We start from the raw sequence: 24,639 nt of genomic DNA, 5'->3' as shown, positions 1-24,639 counted from the left end.
ATCTTACTCAATGACAGCAGAGGAGAAAAAAATACACAGTTTGGCATGATCATTAAAAATATAAACAAATTGCAGTTTGGATATGCAAACTGTCAACTTTCCCCAAATCTAAAATGCATTTTCCATTTCCACTTTCCTCTTTACCCTTTGCACTACCAAGAAAAAAACGTCTTCAGCTTGCCAAAGCTTGAAATTCTTAGTATCTGAAGAGCAAGGTATGAAGCTGTTCCTGGAAAAACAACATGTGTCAAAAACCCTTCTGCTATCTCAGTCCTAGATAAAGCTCCTTGGAAATAAATCCTATGGATAATGAACATTAACATGTAACTTTGAGTGTCTAGATAAACTTGGGGAAAGTATAACATATATCAATTTAGTATTGGTGAGAATACGGTATATGGCTGATCAACAGACATATGGAAATTTGGTATGGTATCTCTCAGCATCTATTTCAAGGTCTCCTAAGTTAAAGTCAAACAGACAATACACCTTTGCATGGTTGCATGGACCACCAGTAATACACGGGATTGTCACTTTCAGTGAGAATGCATATGCATTCCAGTCAAAATGATCCAGCTTCAATTATTTTAAAATTAGAAAAATCCATATATGTAACAGGGGTGAAATCCAGCAGGTTCTGACAGATTCTGGAGAATCGGTAGCGGAAATTTTGAGCAGTTCGGAGAACTGGTAGACGAAATTTTGAGTAGTTCAGAGAACCGGCAAATACCATCTCTGGCTGGCCCCAGAGTGGGGTGGGAATGGAGGTTTGCAATATCCTTCTCCTGGAGTGGGGTGGGAATGAAGATTTTGCAGTATCCTTCCCCTGACATGCCCACCAAGCCACACCACGCCCACCATGCCACACCACGCCCACCAAGCCACGCCCACCGAACCGGTAGTAAAAAAATTTGGATTTCACCACTGATGTGTAAGGTTATCCAAAGCTCATAGCCAAGATGGCCATCTAAAAATTCCCATGTCAAAAGGAATTATGTCCCTGAACATCATTTTTGGAAGACAAGAGAGGGCTCCTATACCTTATTTACTGCTTGTGAGCATTTCATAAACATTTGGTTTAGCCCCAGCAAAAAACAGGATGCTAGATTTGCTAAGTTTGACTATTAAGGACTATTAAGTTTTTACTTACTCTTTTAATAATGAAGATATATTGCTTTACCTGAATTCTCTGCAGAGGAGGGGATAAATAAGACGTTTATATGAATCTTCTATTGAATAGCGCAGTAGTTCCATTAATTCAGGGCTGGCAAAGGCTTTTGGTCTCCATCTGTAAATCAGATTTTTTTAAATCACTCTGGCAATCTTTTAAATCAAATCAAAAACAGCAATAACAATAGGTAGTAAACATGAATTGAGTTCTAGTTCTAATTTCTGCTAATTCAAGCATTCATTAGAAATTTTTTTACTACATTTGAAAAACAATCCTTTTACACTTATTTCTCATTGGCCCAAAAGTCAACCTTAAAGAACAAAAAACATACATAAATAGTAAACCGGGAGTGGGGGAAATAATTTGTCTATAAATGATATATCACATACAAATGTCAATGATTCAAGAACTAAGTTATGTAAATATTCACAGAAGACCTAATAAATAATTAAAGAATAAGCAACATATAACTCAAAACCCCTAAGTAATTAGTGGAACTTCTTCCCTTAAAAAAAGATAAATCTATGAGTTTACAGCCTAACTATACACCCCAGCATTTACAAAATTAAACCTTATAATTTTAAATTCTGAAATAATGTTTTCAGAACATCCATGTGACATCAAAAAAGTATCTAATTCTTGGCATTTTAATATTTGGTACAAGAATCAAGTAGATAGGAAATCTTATACAGAAAATGTGTATCTTGCCCCTATATTCACATGATCATATCTTGGGTGCTTGGCAATCAAGTCACTTTTACAACCCTTTGCAGTGTCCCACAATTACATCATTGCAATTAGTGATTTTTTTTGCCAATTACTGGTGTTTACTTTTGGCTTCTGGGGAAAAAAAATGCCCATTGAGGGAAATTGGATAACTGATGTATTCGCTTAACAACTGCTATGTTTGCTTAATGACTGCAGCATTTGCTTAATGACTGCCCCAAAAATGCTCCCCAAAATTGGGTGTGATCACATGATGCCTTGATTTACTACCACAAGAAGTTACAACTGTAATTTCAGGCTCAATTACTCTTGTACGTTGAGGACTACATGTACACAGGTTAGAATTAATGATGGACAACTCCTTATTGCATGTGGGAAGCCAAAACTCCTACCATGCAGATAGCCAAAATACAATTGCCTATCCTCATCTTGAAAACTCAAATTCAGATGAAATTTTTAAAAATGCATGCATTCAGTATGCTTCATTAATGATAACAACAATAGAACATTGACATGGACATACTTAATCCCTCCACAAACCTTTCATTTACACACCACCTAGAAAATTCATTCTTCACTCCATCAGGAACGTTGACTTTTACTTTCAAGATTTTCAGATTCTCTCCTCGGTTAATAGCCAGAATCTAAATCCCAAATATGAACAGCGACAATTTATGACACGTAGAGATAGAGATATATACTGATAGATTGATAGCCAAAGGATTAAAAATATCAGCCAATCAATATTTCTAAATTCCAAATCCTATAAATCTGTATTACGAGAATAAATTAAAGAAAAATATTCATTTGGACCCAGAGATGATATGCTCAGTTATTGTTTCTCCCAGAACAAAATTGCAAAATAAAACTTAAAATAAAGATAAAGTATACAGCTGAATTTGTATAGTACGGTGATGGCGAACCTTTTCAGCACCAAGTGGCCAAACTGGAATGTGCGTACATGTGCCGGCCAGCTGGTCTTCAGGTTTCTGGCACTTGCATGTGTGCTGGCCAGCTGGTCTTCGCACGTGCCAGAGCACCAGAAACCCGAAAACCAGCTTTCTGGTGTGTACATGCCTGTTTTTTGGCTGTTTTGGCCGTTTTCAGGCCATTTTGGGGGTTGTTTTTGGCCATTTTCCGGCCCTTTGGCACCCACGAAGACCATGTGTGCTGGAAGCCAGAAGTTTTGCCATCACAGGTATAATATGTATAAATGGCAGAATCCAGCTTTTCCTGGAATAAAGTCTGTAATCCTTAGACTACAGGCTTTATATGAACATATATCCATGGCATAATTGCACCTGTTAATCCTAGTGATTAACTAGACATGGGGTGTTAAACTGGCAGCCCGCGGACCAAATGCCTCACGTGCAGGCCACACCCACTCCAGCTCCGCAAATGAGAAAAATGTTGTGAAAAGTCACAACAGCAACGTGACACAGTGAGATCTTCCTCAATCACACAATTAAAAAAAGAAGAAATCTCTAAATTGTGCATTCATTGACTTCAATATGAATTTTCCTTTTATACTTTCCTAGTCTTAATATTCAAATATTCATATCTCATGTTCGGCAGATACTTGACCAAGCAAGATCAATCATATTCCCAAAAGCTGCACAGTGTTTCTTTCAACATATTTTGGTTCTTTTCCAGATATTTAGCTGATAAAGAATTTATCATTAATTTTCTTCTTAAATTTTGCACATGAGATCCTCTACAATACTGCATGTTCAAAGAAATGGATAAAATGTAATATGATTGAGAATCATATTTTACTAATTCTGTCAGGATTTTTTTCCCGTTTTCCCTCAGAACAATCATAAATTGTTGGTTCCAGCTGAGATAGTGTGACTGTCACAAAGTACACCTCTGACTGGTTACTCTGAGAAAAAGCCTGTCTAGACTTTGTTCAGCAAGCTAACCACTATTCTACATGTATTCCCTAACCAGTATCCTCCAGATATGTCAGACTACAACTAACATCATCCCAATGGCCACGCTGACTGGTGATAATGAGAACTGCTGTCCAAAACATTTAGAATGTGTAAAATTGTATAAGGTTGCTCTCTATGTTCACTTTCTGATTCACTTGATGGAAGATTTCCATTAAATAAAACAAACATGCATTTAAACTGCCATGAGAGAGAAAGCAGATGATTGCTGTGTACACTTGCTGTCCATGTGCGCCTAAATGTTAACAAAACCATGCATTTTTAATACATTAGACTTGCAAAAACCATTAAAAAGCTGTTAAAAGTTGACATACCCATGTCATTGCACACATTGATGGATGCTATAGGCCTCTGCCTGTCACAAGCAAGCATTCCCTGTCCATCATGAACATTAATTCAATCACTAGCTAACTCAGACATGTCACATATGTTAAACACAATGGTCTAAAAGTGACCTGAAGACATCACACCAACTTATATTCTTCAGCTTTTCTGGTGTTTGTTGACATACCAGGCTTGACATATCACTGAACAGTACAGCAAACAATAAAAATTGCATGTGAAATATTTTAACATCGGGTACCCAGATTGCCAAAACAAAGGGCAAGTATGAGGAAGAGGAGGCACGTTCACAAGCAAAGAGCTGCCAGGTTTATTCCATTGTGACAAGGGGGATGAAAACTAAAATACCTCTTTCAAGTGACATCAAAGTTGCATTTTAAGACAAAACAGATCATCAGACACAATTCATGGGCATCACCAGCCTCTGAAATCTCAGAGACATTAAGACTGTTGGAGAAAGCTTCTACTGAAATAACATTAGCAATGTTTTATTAGAATTTCTTTTTAAAAACCCCATCAAAAATAAATATGAACAACATGCAACAATAACATTTGAAATACAGATTTGGAGTATCTTCTATTATCTTGGTTTCAGTTTTAAAGAATAATATATCTGTTTTGCATGACTTAAAACCAACTAGTTCAGCAAGAAAAATATTTTGTAGTCTTTTGAATCCCTCCGAGAGTATTTCTAAAAGGTTCACTCTCATCATTTATATGCTGGAGCTACAATAAATTTGAAAGATCCTTGATACATGTGTGACAGGGGCTGTCTATCTCTAATTCATTATTGGTTAGATATTATTACTTTGTGAAACTGGTTTTTCAAAGGCAGTTGAGGTTAATGATGTTGGTGACTATAGTGTCAATTTCACTGACAGAAGGGGTGGGATTAAAAATTTTTACTACCGGTTCTGTGGGCGTGGCTTGATGGGCGTGGCAGGGGAAGGATACTGTAAAATCTCCATTCCCTCCCCACTCCAGGGGAAAATCCACATTTCCTCCCAATCAACTGGGACTTGAGAGGCAGAGAAAATATGGGGGCGGGGCTAGTCAGAGGTGGTATTTACCAGTTCTCCAGAACTGGTCAGAACCTGCTGAATACCACCTCTGGGGTAGTGCTTTCGTTCTTGAAGAAGGCAGAAGTGCACTCTCTCCTGTTTTAGATTTTAGGCAACTATGTTAGACAACTACTGTCTTGTCTCTAACTTTCCCTTTTGGGAGAACGTTGTTAAGAAGACGGTCAGTCTGCAGTTGCAAGGAATCCTGGAATAGATTATTAGACCCAATTCAGATGGATTTTGGTACTGAGATAGCCTTGGTTGCACTTGTTGATGACCTTGGTGGAGCCAGTATAGAGGTAACACATCTAGCGCATCCATCCTAGTGTTCCTTGATCTTTCAGGGGCCTTCAGTACTGTGAACCATGATATTCTTCTGGGAATAGGAAATGTGGGGGATAACAATATGGCTCCAATCCTTCTTCTACGGCTTTTTATGTGGCTCCAATCCTTCTTCTATGGCTGGTACCAGTTGGCATTGGCAGGTGTGAAGGGACTAGTTGGCATTGGAAGGTGTGAAGGCACCAAACCCTTATATGAGATGCTGCAAGGTTCAATGCTCTCTCCTCTCATGTTTAACATCTACAATAAGCTGCTAGGTGAGGTAGACGAGGTCATCTGCCAATTTGGGATCTGGTATTATCCACATGCTGATGATACCAATTATACCTTTCGATTTCAGGTTGGTTAATTGAGGCTTTTGATGTTCTGTCTTGATGAGCTGGTGGCACTAAGGACAAAGAGGTTTTTACCCAGCTCCCTCAGGTGTACCAGTTGCACCTCTTCCTGGATTGGGAGGCCCTTTAATCAGCCACCTCAAGGCTCAGCAATTTGTTCTACATGAGACTGCCCTGGAAAACCTCTCAGAAAGCTTCAACCTGTCCAGAATGCAGTACATGGACAGTGATGGGATGCCTCACATGATTCCATGTGGTCACATGTAGAAAAGAGTGAAACAATTGTGAACTTTGTATGGGATTCATGGCATAATTCAAAACATGGTCAGAAAGAGCGAAGAAAACATTTTGAACTCTTGTCAGTCCCATGGGGAAATCTACAATGTTTCCATCTTCCTCAGCCATTATTCTAGAATAAAAGGTACAAGGTCACTTTTATCTCTGGAGAAAATAATTTTCCTTTTTGAAAAGGCCTAATGCAACTCTTTTCACTTGGCTAATGGCCACAACTCTTAACAGGAAAATCTACTCTTTTTAGACCACAGCCGCATTTTTCTCTTCATTGTTTGATGTCCATAGGCTAGATATGTTTCAAAATGGTCAACTGACTCACTGAAAAATAAGTCAATTTCCAAAATCCTTAGACAGCACAGGTTGATTTTAGGAGCAACTCATGTAGGGGCTGAGAAAGATCAGACGGTAGATTTGAAACATCCAGTTAGGTTTACAATTTGGGCTTGGATTGGAGAACCTATATTCCTTCAGTCACAAATCTCAACAAAGAAACTGGTATTTATGATCATTTTAGAGGTGGAAAATGGAGGTATGATTACTATATCTCTGATCCTACATCTTCTCAATAGGATACAAGGTATGCACGCTACATTGTCATACATATACGTACAATAGGAGTTCAAACTAAAATTCAGCAGCAAAATCCCCATATTTTTCTGGAAGCATTTTGATGATAACCTACTTCTATTTTTAAAAAAATCTCTACCATGGTGCTGTAAGAATAGCAAGGCAGTATTTATGTAAGGAGCTTATTTACAATAGCTATAACGAGGACCGGAGATTAGAGAGTGGAGCCTTTTGCTTCTTGTGGAGAGTGTTGCTTCTATCCTTCTATCCAAACCCCAATTTGCTCCCACAGAGATTCGTTGAAGTCAGTCCCCTCCATTTACATCCCTCATTCAGGAACTCAGCTGAGAGGAGGTAGTCTGTTTGGAAATTCTTTGAATGACAGATTTAATTTATCCATTCATCGTGAAGCCACAAGAGCCTCTTGGTTGGCATCGACTGTTCCAGACCCTGATTGCCAGGCCTAAGTAGAACTTTACTTCTACTTTTTGACATTTACTTCTGATTCCTGTCAAAGAGCTATATCCCTGGCACCTATGGCTAGGCTGCACTGCAGTGTAAGAGAAAAAAAGGCAGTAAATCACTAAATAAGGGAAATCGCTCTCTACCTAAAGCAACAGGAACATGGCCAATATGAGGAGAGCACAAAAAAAGTACTCCCAAAGAGTTTTCTTCCATTCATCTTTACATTACTATCATATGGGAACCCAGTCATTGTGGTTTGTCTAGCTTACTGAGCCTCTATGGCTTGTTCTATAAAATACAGTAAAAACAAATCAGGGTTCATCATATTACCATGACCTGAAACCCACGGGGCATAGCCAGTGGCTTACCCTCCCCCCACACAAACAAGGCACTGTACATCCAACCAGTCTTCTCCATGAACATACCAGTATTGACTTCAAAAATGCTGAGGAAGCAGGAAAGGAGGGCATTAGCAGGAACAAAGAGCAGGTTGGCAAGAAGGAGAGAGGGGCAAGGCACACAAACTCATCTCTACTCTACTCTACTCCTTAAGACCTGTCCACAATTTGTTACAGTTAAAATCTGGAAGAATCCAAATGTACCAAATATTGGTTTGGCCAGCTGGGATTGATCCAGAAGAATGCTGGGAAACTTTTAAGCCACAATTTGCTTGCTTTAGGTTTGCAGCAAAACATGTTTTCCTTTCCATGCACAAGACTGCCTAGGCAACAGGAAAATAGTTCAAGAACTGTATTGTTTATTTTATCTACTATATTTATATCTGGCCTTTCATTCAGGACCACAAGTTTCCAGGTGCAGTACTCCCCTGCTCTTTTCTCCATAAAACAGCAACTCTTTGAAGTAGGCTGGGCTGCCAGAGAGTGACTAGCTCAAAGCGCATTCCATGGCTGAGAATGGACTAGATCCCAGGTTTCCCCACTAGTAGTCAACACTACTACAATAGCACATAACAAATTTCTTACAAGAAACGTATCTTTTAATTTTCTTATTTAAGAGGTACTTCTTTAGACAATTTGCAAACATACCTGGTGATGTTGAATGCTTTTTATGTTGCAAGAAAAATTTTGGTACAAATGAAATTTGTTCACATTTTTTTCATTGACACATTTTTCGTTTTTAGAAGTCACTTTTGCTAGAGATGACTGAATGCAAATATATCTTCTTTGACATCTGTATTTTTAAAACAAACAAACAAATCCTTTAGTCAAGAGAATTTCATCTGAATGATAGCAACATTAATAAAAATGACTTCACTATATTCTAAATTTCATAGTATATTAAAACAAACTTATTTTACAAAATTAATTTGATATATTTCACTAGTAATGCCAAGTTAGAAATGTGTTACGTCCTTTCCAAAAACTGATACCCCTCCAAAAAAATTTTAATGATAACTGCTAAAGAATATAAATCTTTCCATTCCCCATCATTCAGTCAGAACTGAAGAAGCTTACTGGATGAGCAGTGAAACATTTTCAAAGAAAAAAACAAGAAAGTCCAGTTGCCTTCTGAAAAGCATCTTTGGGACAACCATGACATGGATGATTGAGAATTTCTATAGACATTTGATATCAAAATAGAAATTTTAATGTCATAACAGGATAAATTATTACATGCATGGCTTTATTTAATGCCTATTACATTTAACTTTAATTAGATATAAATGAATGAAATTGATTTTAATTTTTTTCATCCGGATCCTACATATTAGTCTCTGGAATAGACCCTTTTGACATGGTCCTTATAATCGGAAGACTGTCTTCATTCCAGAAAAAGTCCCTTATACGAAGTGATCTTGTGGATTGTTGCTTTTGTCTTACCTTAAACTCTCTCCAAGAAAAAAAAAATACAAATGAAACAAAATAGTTTTTAATAGTATAGTAAGACAAAGTCAAACTATATATACCCTGTTTCCCCCAAAATAAGACATCCCCTGATAATAAGCCCAATCGGGCTTTTGAGCGCATGGCAATAAGGCCAAGCGCTTATTTCAGGGTTCAAAAAAATATAAGACAGGGTCTTATTTTCAGGGAAACATGGCATATCATGGCTTCCTGCAAAAGTATTTGGAGATCTCATTTGACTTGGATCCTGTGGGAAGTTTGGACTAATCCCTGGCCTTCAAATCTCCTGATTTTGAGACAGCCACAATTTAATTATAGATTGAAGGGCAAGACTGCCTTATGTTACTGAAAACTGGGTGGTGGCGGAGGAAAGAGTTCCAATCCCGGAAATCTGCCTACTTAGGTTTCAAATTTGGCATTGGAGGGATGAGTAGCTCCATTTTACAGAGTCAGCATATTGCCCCCAACAATGTGGGTCCTCATTTTACCAACTTTGGAAGGATGGAAGGCTAAGTCAACCTTGAGCCAGTTGAACTCCTGGCTGTGGGCAGAATTAGCCTGCAATACTGCATTCTAACCACTGTGCCACCATGGCTCTTCAAGAGATGCTTCTCCATAGATAGATGTGAGACCTCATTTGTAAGGCTTTCCAATACATCCTGTCAGCTTTCAGAGGGTTTTTTGAGGAGTTTCTTGAGAATCTAGTGGGCAGTTTGACCAAGGGTCTGGTTGCCCAATGAAATAAAGATCACTGGATTGAATTGCACTAAAGTGGCCAAAATGCAGAACCAATTCAGTCTCTTAGTTAATTGGGGAACTCAGGGAGATGAAATGATAGAGGAAATGCCGAAGAGGATTTCCTGTCTTAACTTGACTGGACTTTGGTACAAGCTGCAACTAAGGCTACACTGTGATGAGAGAGGGGAGGGGATGGGAAAAGAAGAGAGGAGAGGAGAGGAGAGGAGAGGAGAGGAGAGGAGAGGAGAGGAGAAGAGATTCTGCACTGGCTAAATGCCATACAATAGCTCATTTTAAGGCAAATTGATCTCTTTTAGGGAAGAACTAGACAACTCGTGCCTCATTGGATCATCATTTCTCTTAATTTTCCTAAGAGAAAATTAGGTTTCTCTTACTTAAATAGAGAAACAGCAACTTCTGACTACCTACCAGCTTCTCCATTGCATTTCCTTATGGGAATCTGGCAGGGAGATTGGAAACCTTCCCTCCCTCCTTCCTTCTTTCCTTCCTTCCTCCCTCCCTACCTGTCCCTCCCTTGCTCACTCCCGTCCACTTCTTCCATCCCTTTCTTCCTGTTTCTTGCTTCCTTTCCTAAGTAGAGAAACAGAATAACCAAAGGCATGCAAAAAATTAGTGGGAATGGGAACAATTTCCGACTTCTGTTGGCTTCCCTATTGAATTTCCTTGTGGGAAGCTGGCAATAAATATCAGAAGTCTTCCTTCCTTCCTCATAAAATTTTGTCTGATCATATGGAAAAATATATTCAACCCAGAAACCAAAGACTTTCAGCAAATCTACAGGACTGGCAAAATGCAATGTTACCAATCTCTAACAAAAGGATATGTCTATGACAAAATTACTTACAAATTTCTGATAAAATCCAGTGTTTCTTTATCTTTAGCAAACATGTCAGCCAGGATATGCTGCACTCCAGATTTTACTTCCTCAGTGGTGGAAAGTCCTAAAGGAAAATATTTGGTTTTAAGTACCAAATAGAATACCCTGCAAACATGGCAATAGGAAGTTTTAAGGGGAGCTTACAAAATCCAAAAATCAACTGAAGATGAAAGTTATACAACACATGCAGCAAGAATTGTTCTGATGTCAAGCAAGAGAAGGTCACACTTCCACTTACACCAGGCCTAAATGTTCCAGGCACTTCACATCCTTTTCCCAGCCACAAAAAACAATGTTGCACATTTGTCTTCTATGCTGCACCTGAACTGAAACATTTCACAGCTAACTCAACCATATAATTCCCCTTTCACAGTCAGCCTATGTGTGACAACAACTGATGGCTTCAAACCTACTTCCTGCCCATTAAAATACACTCAGAATAGACACCTCTAGTTGTCTTTTTGATGAGTGCCAGACCTAGCCTGGTGACAAGGCATTGAGAGAGTTATACAAAAAGTGTGAACCAATAATGTTCCTGTTGCTAAAATCAACAAGGAAGTCTTGTGGAAACTATCATAAAGTTCAGTTAACAGTACCTCCCAGGTATAGAATTTGTTTAAACAAAATGTTAGTAAATATTAGCATTTTTCCCCCAAAATGAAAAATCTTGTTAAAGATGAACTGGAAACATTGTTTAGGTCATTCTCTATAAGAACCATTTAAAAAAAAAAAATCAGTGCATTTTGCTATCTAAGATTGCCCCCTACAGATTTATCTATAATTACACTGTACTGTGTAAACATTATACTCTTAACAAAAAAAAAAAATCATATCTTTCAAAATTCATTTTCTTTGTCTCAGAGGTCAGAAGCAGTGAATTACAACACTTGCCCATCAGCTTTATTATTTTAGTATATAAATTAACAAAAATCTTAATGGAAAATGATTCACAAGCTAACTGTTCTATGGGGAAAGTAGTAAATAATATGATTATTACAATCCATGACTCCTTCAGGGCCCCAGGCTTGGACAATCTGGCTTAAGAGAGAGCAGATGTAGAGATTGTCTTGTCTACCATAACACTCTTTTTCTCATTTTACCACAAAGCGTTATTGTTTCCCAATATTGTTTCCCTAAAGTAATGTTTTACTAGTAGTCATTGCATACTTTAACCCAAGGTCATATCTGTGCATTAGACTCAGTTTCCCCTCCTGCATGCAAAGAAAACCTTGGAATGGTGTTATGGAATGAATTACAGACCCAAACACTTTCCTTAACTCCTTCCCAAACCATCCTGTCCTACTATAGAAGAAAACAGAGATAAAGCAAAGTTATCCAAGCACCATTAGCAGGAAAAAAGAGACAATAAACGAGTGTGAAAATGAGATTTTAAGAACCACTTTGATTTTATATGGTAGAAGACAGGGCAGAGGGAAACTGTCAAGCTTTCAAGATTTTGTTTTTGGACCTACAATAGAGTTCCAGCACTCTTTATATTGCCTATTGCCTAACCTGATCTTTCTCAAAGAGCTGACATCTATCTCCTTCAGTCATCTCCTTATTAAGTGCAGATTTGCCTCTTTTTATCTTTTTGAAGCACAGTCACTAATCTTTTAATATTTTATAGTACAATGTGTTGAAACTCCTGTAGTTTTAATCTACACATGACACCTTACTAAAACAGGGATGCGAACTTCATTATCTTCTAAATATTTTCACTAATCAGGATGAAACTGATGTTGTTGAGGCTCATTTGGGATCAAAGACATTTATGCATTCTTGATTTACCTCAGCCTTTCCACCCTAGAGCTCTCTAGGGATGGTAGAAAACAGCACATGATTTTTTTTTACCAGCCTGCTAGAAAACATGTTGCTTTATTGGAACTAACTTCTTTGTCAAAGTAAATCTCAGTCATTTTATTCAAGAGTGTTAAGCATATTTTAAAAATTTTGTATGCATGAGTAAGCCTGAGGATTATTGGTGAGGAATGGAAATGTTATACATGAACAAGTAGCTTTCATACTGTAGAGCCAACAGTATACAGTATTTTAAAATGACAAAGGGAACCTCAGTGAATTGGGGTGGGGGGGGAAGAGTTCTCTCATCCACCTAATTAGTTTCTGTTCATATTCAGCAAGCATCTGAAGAAAAGACATAGAGAGAATATTATCTCAAGCCAAGTTAATCTACCCAGTACTGTCTCTATTGATTATCACCAGGTCTCCAGGACAATATATAATTCAGAAAAAGGTGGGATCTTTGCTGTTCACAAAGGGGAAGGGGAAGGGGAAGGGGAAGGGGAAGGGGAAGGGGAAGGGAAGGGAAGGGAAGGGAAGAGAGAGAAGAGAAGAGAAGAGAAGAGAAGAGAAGAGAAGAGAAGAGAAGAGAAGAGAAGAGAAGAGAAGAGAAACAGTTGGAAGGGACCTTGGAGGTCTTATAGTCTAACCCTTAGGTAGGAAACCCTACACCAATTCAGACAATGTTCACTGGCTACTGCAGAACTATACTCACACAGCCACTCTTACTCAGTAAAGTATTTCTGTTTATATACTCTTAATGCTTCTAAAAGATACATACTTACCTTCGACATTGGGCTTGACATAAAAGCATAAATTGAGTTCCTTTGGATTCTCAATGAGCAAGTTGGCTGCCTGTTCCAAGCCCAACTGTTTAGCTCTTTGTGCTTTAGTTCCTTTGCTTCCAGTTTTATAGGGTGCATACTGTAATAGATAATATTATATAAGTCTAAGCATAAGGGATACATACATACATACATACATACATACATACATACATACATACATACATACACATACAGTGGGATACACACACACACACACACACACACACACACGAGTGGTGGGATTTAAGTAATTTAACAACCGGTTCTCTGCCCTAATGATTTCTTCCAACAACCAGTTTGCCAAACTGCTCAGAAAGTTAACAACCGGTTCTCCCGAAGTGGTGCAAACTGGTTGAACCCCACCATTGTATGTAAGTTTTGGTGTATTCGGGTCTTTTCCCAAGTAAGATTGAGAGTATCTTGGCGACGTTTTGACGAGGTCCCACTCGTCATCTTCGGCTTCGTGCCTGTACGAGCAAAGCGTGATTAGAGCTGCTGTCTCTCTATAAATACTAGTGGGGAGGTGTGGGATGCTGGCTTTGTTGCTGTGACCGCGTTGGTTGCCTGTGTTGTTACATCTTGATTGGTTGATGGAGTTGATGTTTGCAGATTAGTCGGCTGATTTGTATCATCCTGTGTGGGTGAGGTCCTTGATGTGTGCCCATTAGTCTTTTGTATTTTAACGACCTGGGTAATGGGCTGTATGTTAACATCCTGAGTTCTAGTGTTGTGATATCCTGAGTCACACCTCCCCACCAGTATTTATAGAGAGACGGCAGCTCCGATCACGCTTTGCTCGCACAGGCACGAAGCCGAAGGCACCAGCCTGAAGATAATGAGTGGGACCTCGTCGAAACCTCACCAAGATACTGTCAATCTTACACGGGAAAAGACCCGAATACACCAAAACTTGCAGATAGATAGATAGATAGATAGATAGATAGATAGATAGATAGATAGATAGATAGTGTCTGTGTTTGTGCATGCATGTGTATGTATGTAATTTTGTTGTCAGAAATTTTCAAAAAATTTTGCTTTATCTGTCTACAGGATAAAAACAAGGTGATGATATCTAGTATATAGAATCACAGAGTTATCAGAGGTCAATTACCTGGTCCAATGGCCTCCTAGGTAATTGATTCCCTATACAGGTAGTCCTCGACTTACCACAGTTCATTTAGTAACTGTTCCAAGTTACAACGGCACTGAAAATAGTGACTTATGACCATTTTTCACACTTACGACCATTGCAGCATCCCAATGGCCACATGATTTACATTCAGATGCGTGACAACTGACTCATATTTATGACGGTTTCAGAGTTCAGGAGTCATTTTGCTACCATCTGACAAGCAAAGTCAACGAAGAACACAGATTCACTTTACAACCATATTACTAATTTAACAACTGCAGTGATACACTTAACAAATGTGGCAAGAAAGGTCATAAAATGGGACAAATTCACTTAACAAATTTTTCACTTAACAATATAAATTTTGGGCTCAACTGTGGTTGTAAGTTGAGGACTACTGTACAGCATTTCAAGATTTTTTTCTAACATTCAATCGGAACCTACCTTGTTTAACTTAAATCTATCATTACAGTTTTGCTCCTTAATTGTTTTGGACATCCCAGTGAAACTAGCCAAAGCCCTCCTGAAAAGTGAGCAAGCCTGTCATATACAGTATATCTGCCACTTTTCCTTAAACTGCTTTATTTAAAAATATAGTTATAGTCATCATTCTTCTTTTAACTCAGGTTAGTTCACACATGGTAAATTGTGACATAGCTGGTTTTAGCCTAGCTTAGTTTAGCTCAGTGTGCTGTATGAAACCAGCCAACCCTAATATTTAACCCATGATTTATATTTTGCATAAAGTGAGAATCCAAGTGTCACTTATTCAATAAACATTGACTATAATGTGTGTGTGTGTGTGTGTGTGTGTGACTCCAATGCTAGACGCAAACCCTAGTGAAGTCCTACTGAAATCCATTAAATGTTATTTCTAATGTTGGGATTATATAATAAGGTAGACAGAGTGTATCCTGAAAATGAAAGCCAGACTTTAGGAAGTCTTTATTAATAAAAAGGTCAATAACTGCTAACAATCTTTCCTGGGTAGGAATTCATTCATATTCCTTGATCTTCTCCTATGATTCATAACTCCAAAATTAGACATTTCAAGTCTAATTTTTAGAGTACATGTTTATAACATAATTCTATACACTTTTGAAAACATTACACTGAGTTTTATGAGATTTCCCCACATTGGGGGGAGAGGAATAGGACAGCAGTCTTAGTTCACAGGGAGTAAAAATGTGGATCTCAAATCTAATGACTTATAAAAGCCAGCTTCAAACTGTTAACTAAAAGCAATTATGCAATGAGAATGTTTTGAGCAAATGCCTTCTTCAAAGGCGAAGAATTTTCATGTTTCTGTACATACTATACTGATTGAAAGGAGAGAAATATTTCACCTAAGACTGAAGCAGTCTTCACTTGATTTTCACTATGTGGAATAGCAAAGAAATGGAACACTTTTAATTGCCTTACTTCTTTTCCATTTCAGATCTATTTTAGTTCCAATTGGTATAATAGATTTTGGATTTTAAAAAATGCCTTAGTGAAATTCAAAGAGCCATCTTTACAAATAATAATAATAATAATTACAGTGAAACCTATATTTACCAAAGCTTAATGAGACAGACTTTGCATGTAACAGATCAAACTTTGACTGTGCTAGCATCATTAGTATAATGTTATAATGATGCAAATAATGTAAAAATAATGTACATAGCATTAATACTAAAAGCCCTATGCTCCAATTCAATGGACATTGCTGAATAACAGAGTCTTCCTTTCCACAATTAGTCCATTGAAAGAACTTCCAGTAACCACCATGAGTCTTGCCTCTTCCTTCCTTTTTATGCTTTTGGTAATCTGCCTTTATAACTCTCTCTTGCCTGAGAGAATAGCTTGTATCATATATGAACCAGGATCAATCCATATTTCAGTGGCTCAGTACATGTGCTGCATTAAGAGATCCCAGTTGTTTGCACTTCCAAACAAGACTGGGAAAATTAAAACCTTAAATTGTGTTGAACTGTTATTAGATAATATAGTAATGATCTAACCTAGTATGCAATGGCTTCTAAGAGGTTATGGCCACAATTTCCTAAAAGGGTTTAAATATCCAACACACAATAAGTTATATGAAAATGTGCATGAAGATATTATACTAACCACGTGATCCAGCTCCTCCAAAGTTTTACAGTTTAATAATGTAGTTAAAACGCTTTCTGATAGCTTTCCTTCTTTTTCAAGTTTTTGTATTGAGACATGCACCTTTTTTGCTAAAGTCCTAAAACCAAGCATAGTTAGTAGAATTAAAAATTTGTATTTAATAGAACATTTATATAAATACTATTCCTAACTTTGGTGCATCCCTGAGCCAGTATCACCTTACTGTGAAACCTTCCATATATATTGTTCATAGGACTCTCAGACTGAACAGTTCCATTGGCTCAATAGAAAAGGCATTTTCTCAAATAAAAATTATAACCAATGGATGAGTAGCTTCTTCTAATAGAAACATAGTTAAGGTAATCAGTTTTCACTGAGAAAGAGTTTTCAAGTCAATCACTTAAATGATAGTGTGCCCTTTTATTTAAATTTACCTAAGAGATCAAATGGAGAGCGATTAAAAGTCACAATGGGAAGATTAGATGGGCACAGACTCACATACTTAAAACTGTCCATTTCTCAAGTGTAGTTACAAAAAAGAAAATGGACGATTTGGATTCTGATGATGATTACTCAGAGTTTCACATTATGCCAAAATCTTGGATCATTTATATGAGCAAATTTTAAACAAATTTATTTTAGTTTTCTTGAATTTTAAAGAAAACTAAAAACAAAGCTTTCTCTATTGCATTTATCCCCCTCATGATAATGATCATGGCCATGCAAGTGACTGAAGGTAGAGATGGGATTGCTGAGAGATACTACTGGGTGATACCTCTGTCCCATGAATTGCGGAATTACTAGGAAGCTTCCAAACTTTTTGTTAAAGGCAGAGCTCCATTCTAGTTGGCAACAGCATAGGTGTTGTCAAGTTCTCTAACAACCGCCTAAAAAGAAAGTGATTCATTCCAACCAAGTTTCTCATGGAATCTCTTTGACAAGATTTATTGAGAAAGAATGTGATTACAAAATCTCCAGAAAAAGAACAATTTTCTACTTAGAATCAGCCTTGGGGCAGTGATTTTCATAACTTTTTTCCCCAATTGGCTTCCCTGATATAAAGAGGCGATATTTTCACTGATAACTGCAAAGTTTGCAGCTGGCTGCTTATATCATAATCGCTTATATCAATCCAGGAACTTTAAAAAGAAAGCTCTCCATGATTGGAATTCAGACAAGTTATGAGATCTGTAAGCATTCCTCCATGAACTCCTCTGTTAACACTTGCAAGACTGTAGTAATTGCTTAAGGTACTGCTTACTCTCCTTTTCTACCCCCATCCCAATGCTTTAATACATACTGTAGTTCTTCCATTATTTGTTGCACCTCACGCAGCACATCAGCTTCCAGATTATTGATAAGTTCCTTCCGATACCGAACAATAAAAGGGATTGTATTGTCATCATTGAAAAGCTTGATTATATTGGCACACACCCATGCTTCAATATTAGTCCTTTGCGATAAAACCTGCAACCCACAGTAAAAAGGCCCAAGTATGACTTTCTCACAAAGGATTCTGAAAATGTTAAACTTGGAGAAGAAATGGTTGCGGCTGTCATCTTACAGCAATCTACTTAATAAGGCAAACATACAAGAATATCTATCTCTATTTATTTACAAACTTTACTCATTTTTCATTCTTAAAACCATATCCCCAAAATGATTCAAATGAAAACTAGGCCTGAATCATTAGTTACTTCATAAAAGGAGAATGGGAAAAAAATCCTCATGGTTACCTCTCATCTGAGATGTGACTCTTTTAACATAGTATCTTAACTGCATTTCCAGGGGTTCTAATAGAAAAAATGTTCACAGGTATTGTCAATTCAGTTTCAAAAGTAAGACTTTTGAACTGAGAGTCACAATCCAAATTGTGAAAAAATCCTAACGTGCCCACAAAATGTCTGTTATACGGTAGTTCAGGTGATCAGGGGCAAGCATCCATCCATTTACTAGAGGAGCAGTTCTATACACTTTCTACATTTCAGCTTCCACTTACTTTTCTCTTTTCCCAGCAGTAACTAATCAATGTGGGGGGGGGGGGGAGGAATTTAAGCCTTGTAGAAATAAATAAAATCATTGATGAGGATGTTTATTAGAATGGCATCTTCCTTTAAAAATTACATTAAAAAATAAAGTTTTTCAGCAACTGAGAAAAAAAATGTTTATTATATAATGGGGGCCCGTAGCATCAAGATGCCTACCATGCTCTTTCAAAGGTGTGAAATGCTGAACAAACAGCTTCACCAGCCACTACAACGATTAGTATTTTTTTTTCTTTTAAATTGCAAAGCAAAAAAGAAATAGAAGGAACCTTCATTCATCTGATAAAACAATGATAAACCCTTCCTTCCCCAATACTAAAAGACACTGTATATGTTCCCCAAAAAACTCAGAAAACTGAAACATGCCTCTCGTTTTAAGTGTGATAAAAAATATTTCTTTGGAGCTGGAATATATTTTAGTACAGCATATACTGTATCAAACTAAGATTGACCTGACATGTTTTCTTTTATTACTTTTTAAATCCTGGAATATTTTCTAATCTTTGACCAGCAAAAGTTGAAGTCAACGTTCCCCCCACAAAAAAAGTCTTTCATAATTTTTCTTTTACTTACAAATAACAAAATAATATTTTTTATATTTTCTTGTGAAACGTAATACTAACTGTAACCTTTCTGTTTCATAGCTAATGTTAAGGATAAATTCTCATTATAAAGAGAGAAGACAAGTTGCTTTGTTTTATAAAAATAAAGGCAGATGAAATACTTTTTGGAATACATCCAGATGAGGTATTATATACATCAGAAATAAAATGGATGTACAACTTCACTCTAGAGAGTTTCCTCCTGCATTTTAGACATATGTTAGTTTTGTTGTAAAAAGCAAAGCATTACATACCTCTACAATGTCCCAATTCATTTTATGGTCCCCATTCAGTTTGTCACCTGCCACATATTTTACACGTTTCTCCTGAGGACATTCTGTTTTAATTTTTTTTAAGGGAGGTTCATCAAATGCAAAATCTTCTTCAGACTTTTCCACCTTAATTTTTTTTTTAGACACTGTAGCACTTGTGGATGGTTTATCTGCATTTACCAAGCCAGGTTCACCTTTAATGCTGCCAATGTTCTTCACTGGGGGGTTTTGGGTTGAACAACTCACATTGACATCTTCCTCTGTCATTTTTTCTGTTCCTCCAGGTATGGCAATAGGCAAAGATAAGTCCTACTCAAACCACCAAAATACATTAAGATTAGTATTGACAACAGCCAGTCTGAACATAAACAGCATCAATGACTTATTACATATCACCATATCCTTTAGGATGGTGGAGGAATGGAATTAATGTCATTGAGTAGGGGAAAAGCTACTACAGATATCAGTGTTCTGCTTAGTAAAATGTAAGTGCAGTACATGAATACCTCAGGAAAGTCCATTGTTAGCGTCACTGCCTACAGGTCAACAATCACTGCTCTTAAAGCAATCTATTTTCTCCTTTAATCCAAGATTCAAGATCAAATGTGAATCAGTTTTCGGTCACAGTTAGAACAAAAAATGATTAGCCCTAATAAAATTTGCTTTCTATGGTAACAGATTGCAATTAAGAGTGTTTTGCACCACATGTGTAACTCCAGCAACATTATTTGGGAGTTCCTCTTCCCAGCGGTTTTTCCCTATCCAGTAAGATCTGGAAGGGAAGGCTCCTTTTGGGTCCTTACTCAGAAAGAAGGGAAGCCAATGGTGGTCCATGTCTCTTGTTACTTCACACACACACCTTCTTCACTTATCACCATTTGTTCAGCGATAGTGCAAAGTTGTGATGGTGCTGAACAAAGGGGACATGATGGAGTTCTGGAGTCCTTGGAATTCTAGCCATCACAGAATTCCCATGGTCATGTTATTGTGTTTTCTGACATTCCCTACTGATTTCCCACAAGTAAAGTCAACAGCGAAGCCTACAGGAAGCTGATCCTTGCTTAACCATGGCAAATAGGACTGCTGGAATAGTCACTGATAAGCAGAATGGTCAAGTGACGTTCACTTTTACCACCCCTTAGCTTAGTAATGGCAATTCTGGCCCCAACTGTTGTTGAAAGCCAAGGACTTTTTGAATTCCTTCCAGCAAGACTTGAATTTTGGTTGCTATTCCTTGATACAGTATGACAGTATGATGTGAGCAAATTATTGTTTCTATTTGATTTATGTTAAGAAGCGCCAAAGGTTCAAATGCAAATATAAATGCATGTTTCAAGGAACTTCACATCAATTATGCTGGATAAATTACAGAGGTTAAAGTGACTCAGGAAAAAACATAGGGGAGATCTTCTTGCATATAGCACAGTGTACATGCATCTGGAGTTCCCATTTTCCTATTCCAATACATCAGATAATTTAGAAATTTCAGTAGGTAAATCAGGTTGTTGGATCTATGCAAAAGAACTGAACCAAATCAGGGGAATTTGCAATAGCGATGAACACAGATAAATCTCCACGATATAATCTTCGCTTTCTCTTTTTCTCTCTCAAATGTTTTGAAAACTAAATGGCTTCCTAGCTTCAATTACTTACCGGCTCCTCTTTTGTCACTAGCTTCTTTGTACCTTTCTTAGCTACAGTGGCTTTCTTCTTGGTCAATGTTTTTTTTTCAGTTCTTGGCACTTTGGGTTTTGGCACTTTGGCCTTACGTGACACTTTCTTTTTGGGCTCCCATTCCTCTTCATTCTGTTCCTCTTCTGATTCTGAAGATCTGCACAAGATATGGGAAAGTTTATAATACAGTAAATGGAATTATACAGAGCGCTGTCCTTAAAATATGCAGGCCTCAATATTTAAACAAAAGAGTTGCATGCATTTAGACCCTAAAATGTATATGCTGACCTAGACAAAAGAGTTGCATAGCTCACAATTATGTAGTCCAATTCACAATCAGTAAATGAATTTATGACACAAAAATATCAACAATCATGATGAAAGAAAACTTATCTTTTATTTATAGAAAGTGACAGAATGCTAATCAGACTTAATCTGTTACTTTATTGCCTATCTCTATAACAGTCTTTCCCAACACCTGAAATACCTGTCTTTTCAAAGTTCCCATAATGTTCTAGAAGGAAATTGCCACTATGCGCTGTGGATACAATAGTAGGCAGTTAGCTACAGCCACTAGCAATTTTGCTGGAGAAGCACTCCAATGTTACACAAAGTTATACAATTTTAAGCAGTTACTCATAGCCTGGTTTTGTATTTTGAGCTTGCAATCAGTCCATCGATTCAAGCATTTTTGCAGTCAACCCATAGCTGACTTTCTCTGCATAGATTTCACAAACTAAAAGAATAAAAAAGATAACAAAACCAGCAACAGCATTTAATATGGCTGGACAAAAATGAAGTGCACAAAAAGAACAATTCTTGTAATTTCATCTCTAAATTCCATATCTAGGATATAGCAGACATTTTAATTTGCATGGATAAATTTCATATTTGTGTTTATCCATTTTTTCCTTTCTTGTTTTCACATTGTGAGTTCATAGGAGAGGAGAAGCCAACCCCAGAAATAGTGAACATAGTGAAGCAGTATGCACAACATCCTGTTGATTTATCTGATACTCTCACTCTTCTTTCAAACTCATTAGTTTTGTTAGGCTTTATGAACAAGTCAAACAAGCCAGGTAAATAGGTATTACCAATGTATGTACACACTTATGCCTGTAAACTTCAGCCAATTCCAAAATGCTACAAATATCACTAGATGTTGTCCTAGTACCAAAAATCCAGGTACAAAAATTGAATAGAAATTAGAACACACTGATCATAAATTTTAACTCACGATTTAAGGAAGGAAGGTAGTTCATCTTTTGAAATGTCTAGTTTCCTTGCAGTTCTTTTCCGTTTAGGGAATGCTGACATCTGAGAAAAGAAAAATAGTTTTCTCTGTGAGTTTTTCCCCATTCCTAAGAGACTGCAAAAATACAGATGGAAGTTGCCAATTGCAAATCTGATATTTTTGAATAGGCATCCTTGAATATCTGTATCAACAACTGATTCAACACATGGAATTGAAAAATCTGCTCTGATTTTATATACATCTGAAAGCAATATACATAGGAACAATGTCCCCTTATCTTTCATTATCTTTTATGTTGTCTGTGTCTGGATCTTTAAGTAATCACTAGTACCATCAATGTACAAGAAGTAGCTGTAAGCAAGGAAAAATCGCTCTGAGGCCATGTCTAAAGTCTTAGATGGAAAATGTGAGAAAGGCTCGCAAGCATGGAAAAGGGTGTGTTTCTGTAAGTAAATAAATGATTTGAGCTCTGTACAGATACATTGCAACCGGTCCTTGGACAACATAAAACACGAACCAGATGGGCTTTTGTCATGATCTAGACAGGAACTTTGCATGTTTTTGCGTATGTGAGGAAAGAGTCTCTGTAGCCTATGGAATACATGTTGCATTAATATGTGTGCCTTATTACTATGCATATCTCATTGCTATGCCTGTCTTATTAGTGTGCATAGTCCAGAATATTTGGAAACCAATTCTAAAGCAACGGAACCACGAACTAGTTGCATGGTTGCTCTGAGAGACCAATTCCTCCTCATACTTGATATTTGATAAACCGGAAAAATTCTGCAACCCCGAACTGCAAAGGATTAACGAAAATAAACCTTTTTTAAAAAAAAAAAAAATAAAAATCAAAACAAGATGGATAGCAACTCTCATGAACCTAGCAGCCCTTAGAGGTTAGGTTTCCACGTTCGGCACCTCCCTGAACGCCGCAACCTCCCCAATTCACCTTTTTCCAGCTTTGGCTACGGGAGGATACGGAATGTCGCCCCTTGTTTCGCCTTCCTTTTTATAAGTTTTGCGTTCACATTTAAAACCGGCGCCAGCCGCGACTGTAGCAAAATCTAGGCTTTCCAAAGCGGAGGAAGCAGTGACCTGACCGAGGGGAGGAGCAGGAAATACGCATCGAAGCAGCTCCGGCAGCCCACGGTGACAATGAAGTCCCGGGGAGCCGCTTCCTCTTCGGATTAGCCCGGGTGTCTTTTTTGTTTTGTTTCCCCCCCCCCCCCCACACACACACACACAAATTTGGCAAGTTTAAATTGTGTGGACTTCAAATCCCAGAATTCCCCAACCAGCGTGTGACAATGAAGGTGGCGGGAGCGGCGCGCCCACAGTTTCCGCAGACGCTCCAGCGGAGGGTGGGGGGGGGGGCGGTTGTCTAACGCCGATGCTGATGGGGAGAATCTTCCTCTGTGCTCGTTGGGTCTGGCTGGGTTTACTAGCGTGTCTTTGGAAGACTCGCGAGAAAAGCTAACTTCCAACAAGAAAGTATTTCTGCCTGTTTTTCCAGTTTGGCCACTAGGTGCTCCTGTTTACCAGGCGTTCCAGTCTGGAGCATCCGTTCGTTGTTTATTTAATGCAGGGGTCTCCAACCTTGGCAACTTTACGACTTGTGGACTTCAACTCCCAGAATTCCTCAACCAGCTCATGCTGGCTGAGGAATTCTGGGAGTTGAAGTCCACAAGTCGTAAAGTTGCCAAGGTTGGAAACCCCTGATTCTGTTCTTCCAAGCGTTCTACATTCTGTGTCCATGTTATTCCTAGGATATAGGAGGGCGATGAGACGTTTTGGAATTCCCAAATTTCTAAGCACATTTCACAGCTTGACATGACCCACAAGGCTTTTCTATCATCAATAAAGCACATGATGACTCTTTTTGGTATTCTTTTAGTATTCTTTTGGCTTTCTCAATTATCCGGTGTGAGTCAACAACAATGTCTTCCTAGGCCTTTTCAAAAGCCAGCTTGAACTTCTTGCCTTCTCCTTTTCCATATAGGGCTGGCTCTAATTGCCTTAACAATTGCCTTGATGGTACAGTGGTTAATGCACCCTGTTATTAACACAGCTGCCTGCAATTTCTGCTGGTTCGAATCTCTCCAAGGCTCAAGGTTGACTCAGCCTTCCATCCTTTCTAAGGTAGGTGAAATGAGGACCCAGTTTG

At 37.9% G+C, this 24,639-nt stretch overlaps 1 protein-coding gene across 1 annotated transcript in view; it reads right to left on the bottom strand.

Annotated features, from left to right (window-relative positions):
- Positions 1-23,457, bottom strand: part of SRBD1 (S1 RNA binding domain 1) — a 147,818-nt gene extending 124,361 nt beyond the window's left edge. Inside the window, exons 1-11 of the mRNA XM_070948314.1 lie at positions 23,425-23,457; positions 22,455-22,534; positions 21,197-21,374; positions 19,526-19,852; positions 17,925-18,091; positions 16,625-16,742; positions 13,339-13,477; positions 10,724-10,820; positions 8,302-8,446; positions 2,438-2,541; positions 1,181-1,288 (exon numbers count right to left, since the gene is read on the bottom strand). Coding sequence (XP_070804415.1) covers positions 1,181-1,288; positions 2,438-2,541; positions 8,302-8,446; positions 10,724-10,820; positions 13,339-13,477; positions 16,625-16,742; positions 17,925-18,091; positions 19,526-19,852; positions 21,197-21,374; positions 22,455-22,534 — 1,463 coding nt within the window. The 5' untranslated portion in view covers positions 23,425-23,457. The remainder of the gene's footprint in view (positions 1-1,180; positions 1,289-2,437; positions 2,542-8,301; positions 8,447-10,723; positions 10,821-13,338; positions 13,478-16,624; positions 16,743-17,924; positions 18,092-19,525; positions 19,853-21,196; positions 21,375-22,454; positions 22,535-23,424) is intronic.
- Between the last annotated feature and the right edge of the window lie 1,182 nt (positions 23,458-24,639).

This window comes from Pituophis catenifer, unplaced genomic scaffold, assembly GCF_029215685.1.
Source record: "Pituophis catenifer annectens isolate HBS135680 unplaced genomic scaffold, rPitCat1.0.hap2 SCAF_1, whole genome shotgun sequence".
NCBI classification, from domain to species: domain Eukaryota; kingdom Metazoa; phylum Chordata; class Lepidosauria; order Squamata; family Colubridae; genus Pituophis; species Pituophis catenifer.
Note: the sequence above shows the minus strand (reverse complement) of the source record. Positions and strands in the feature narration are given on the sequence as shown.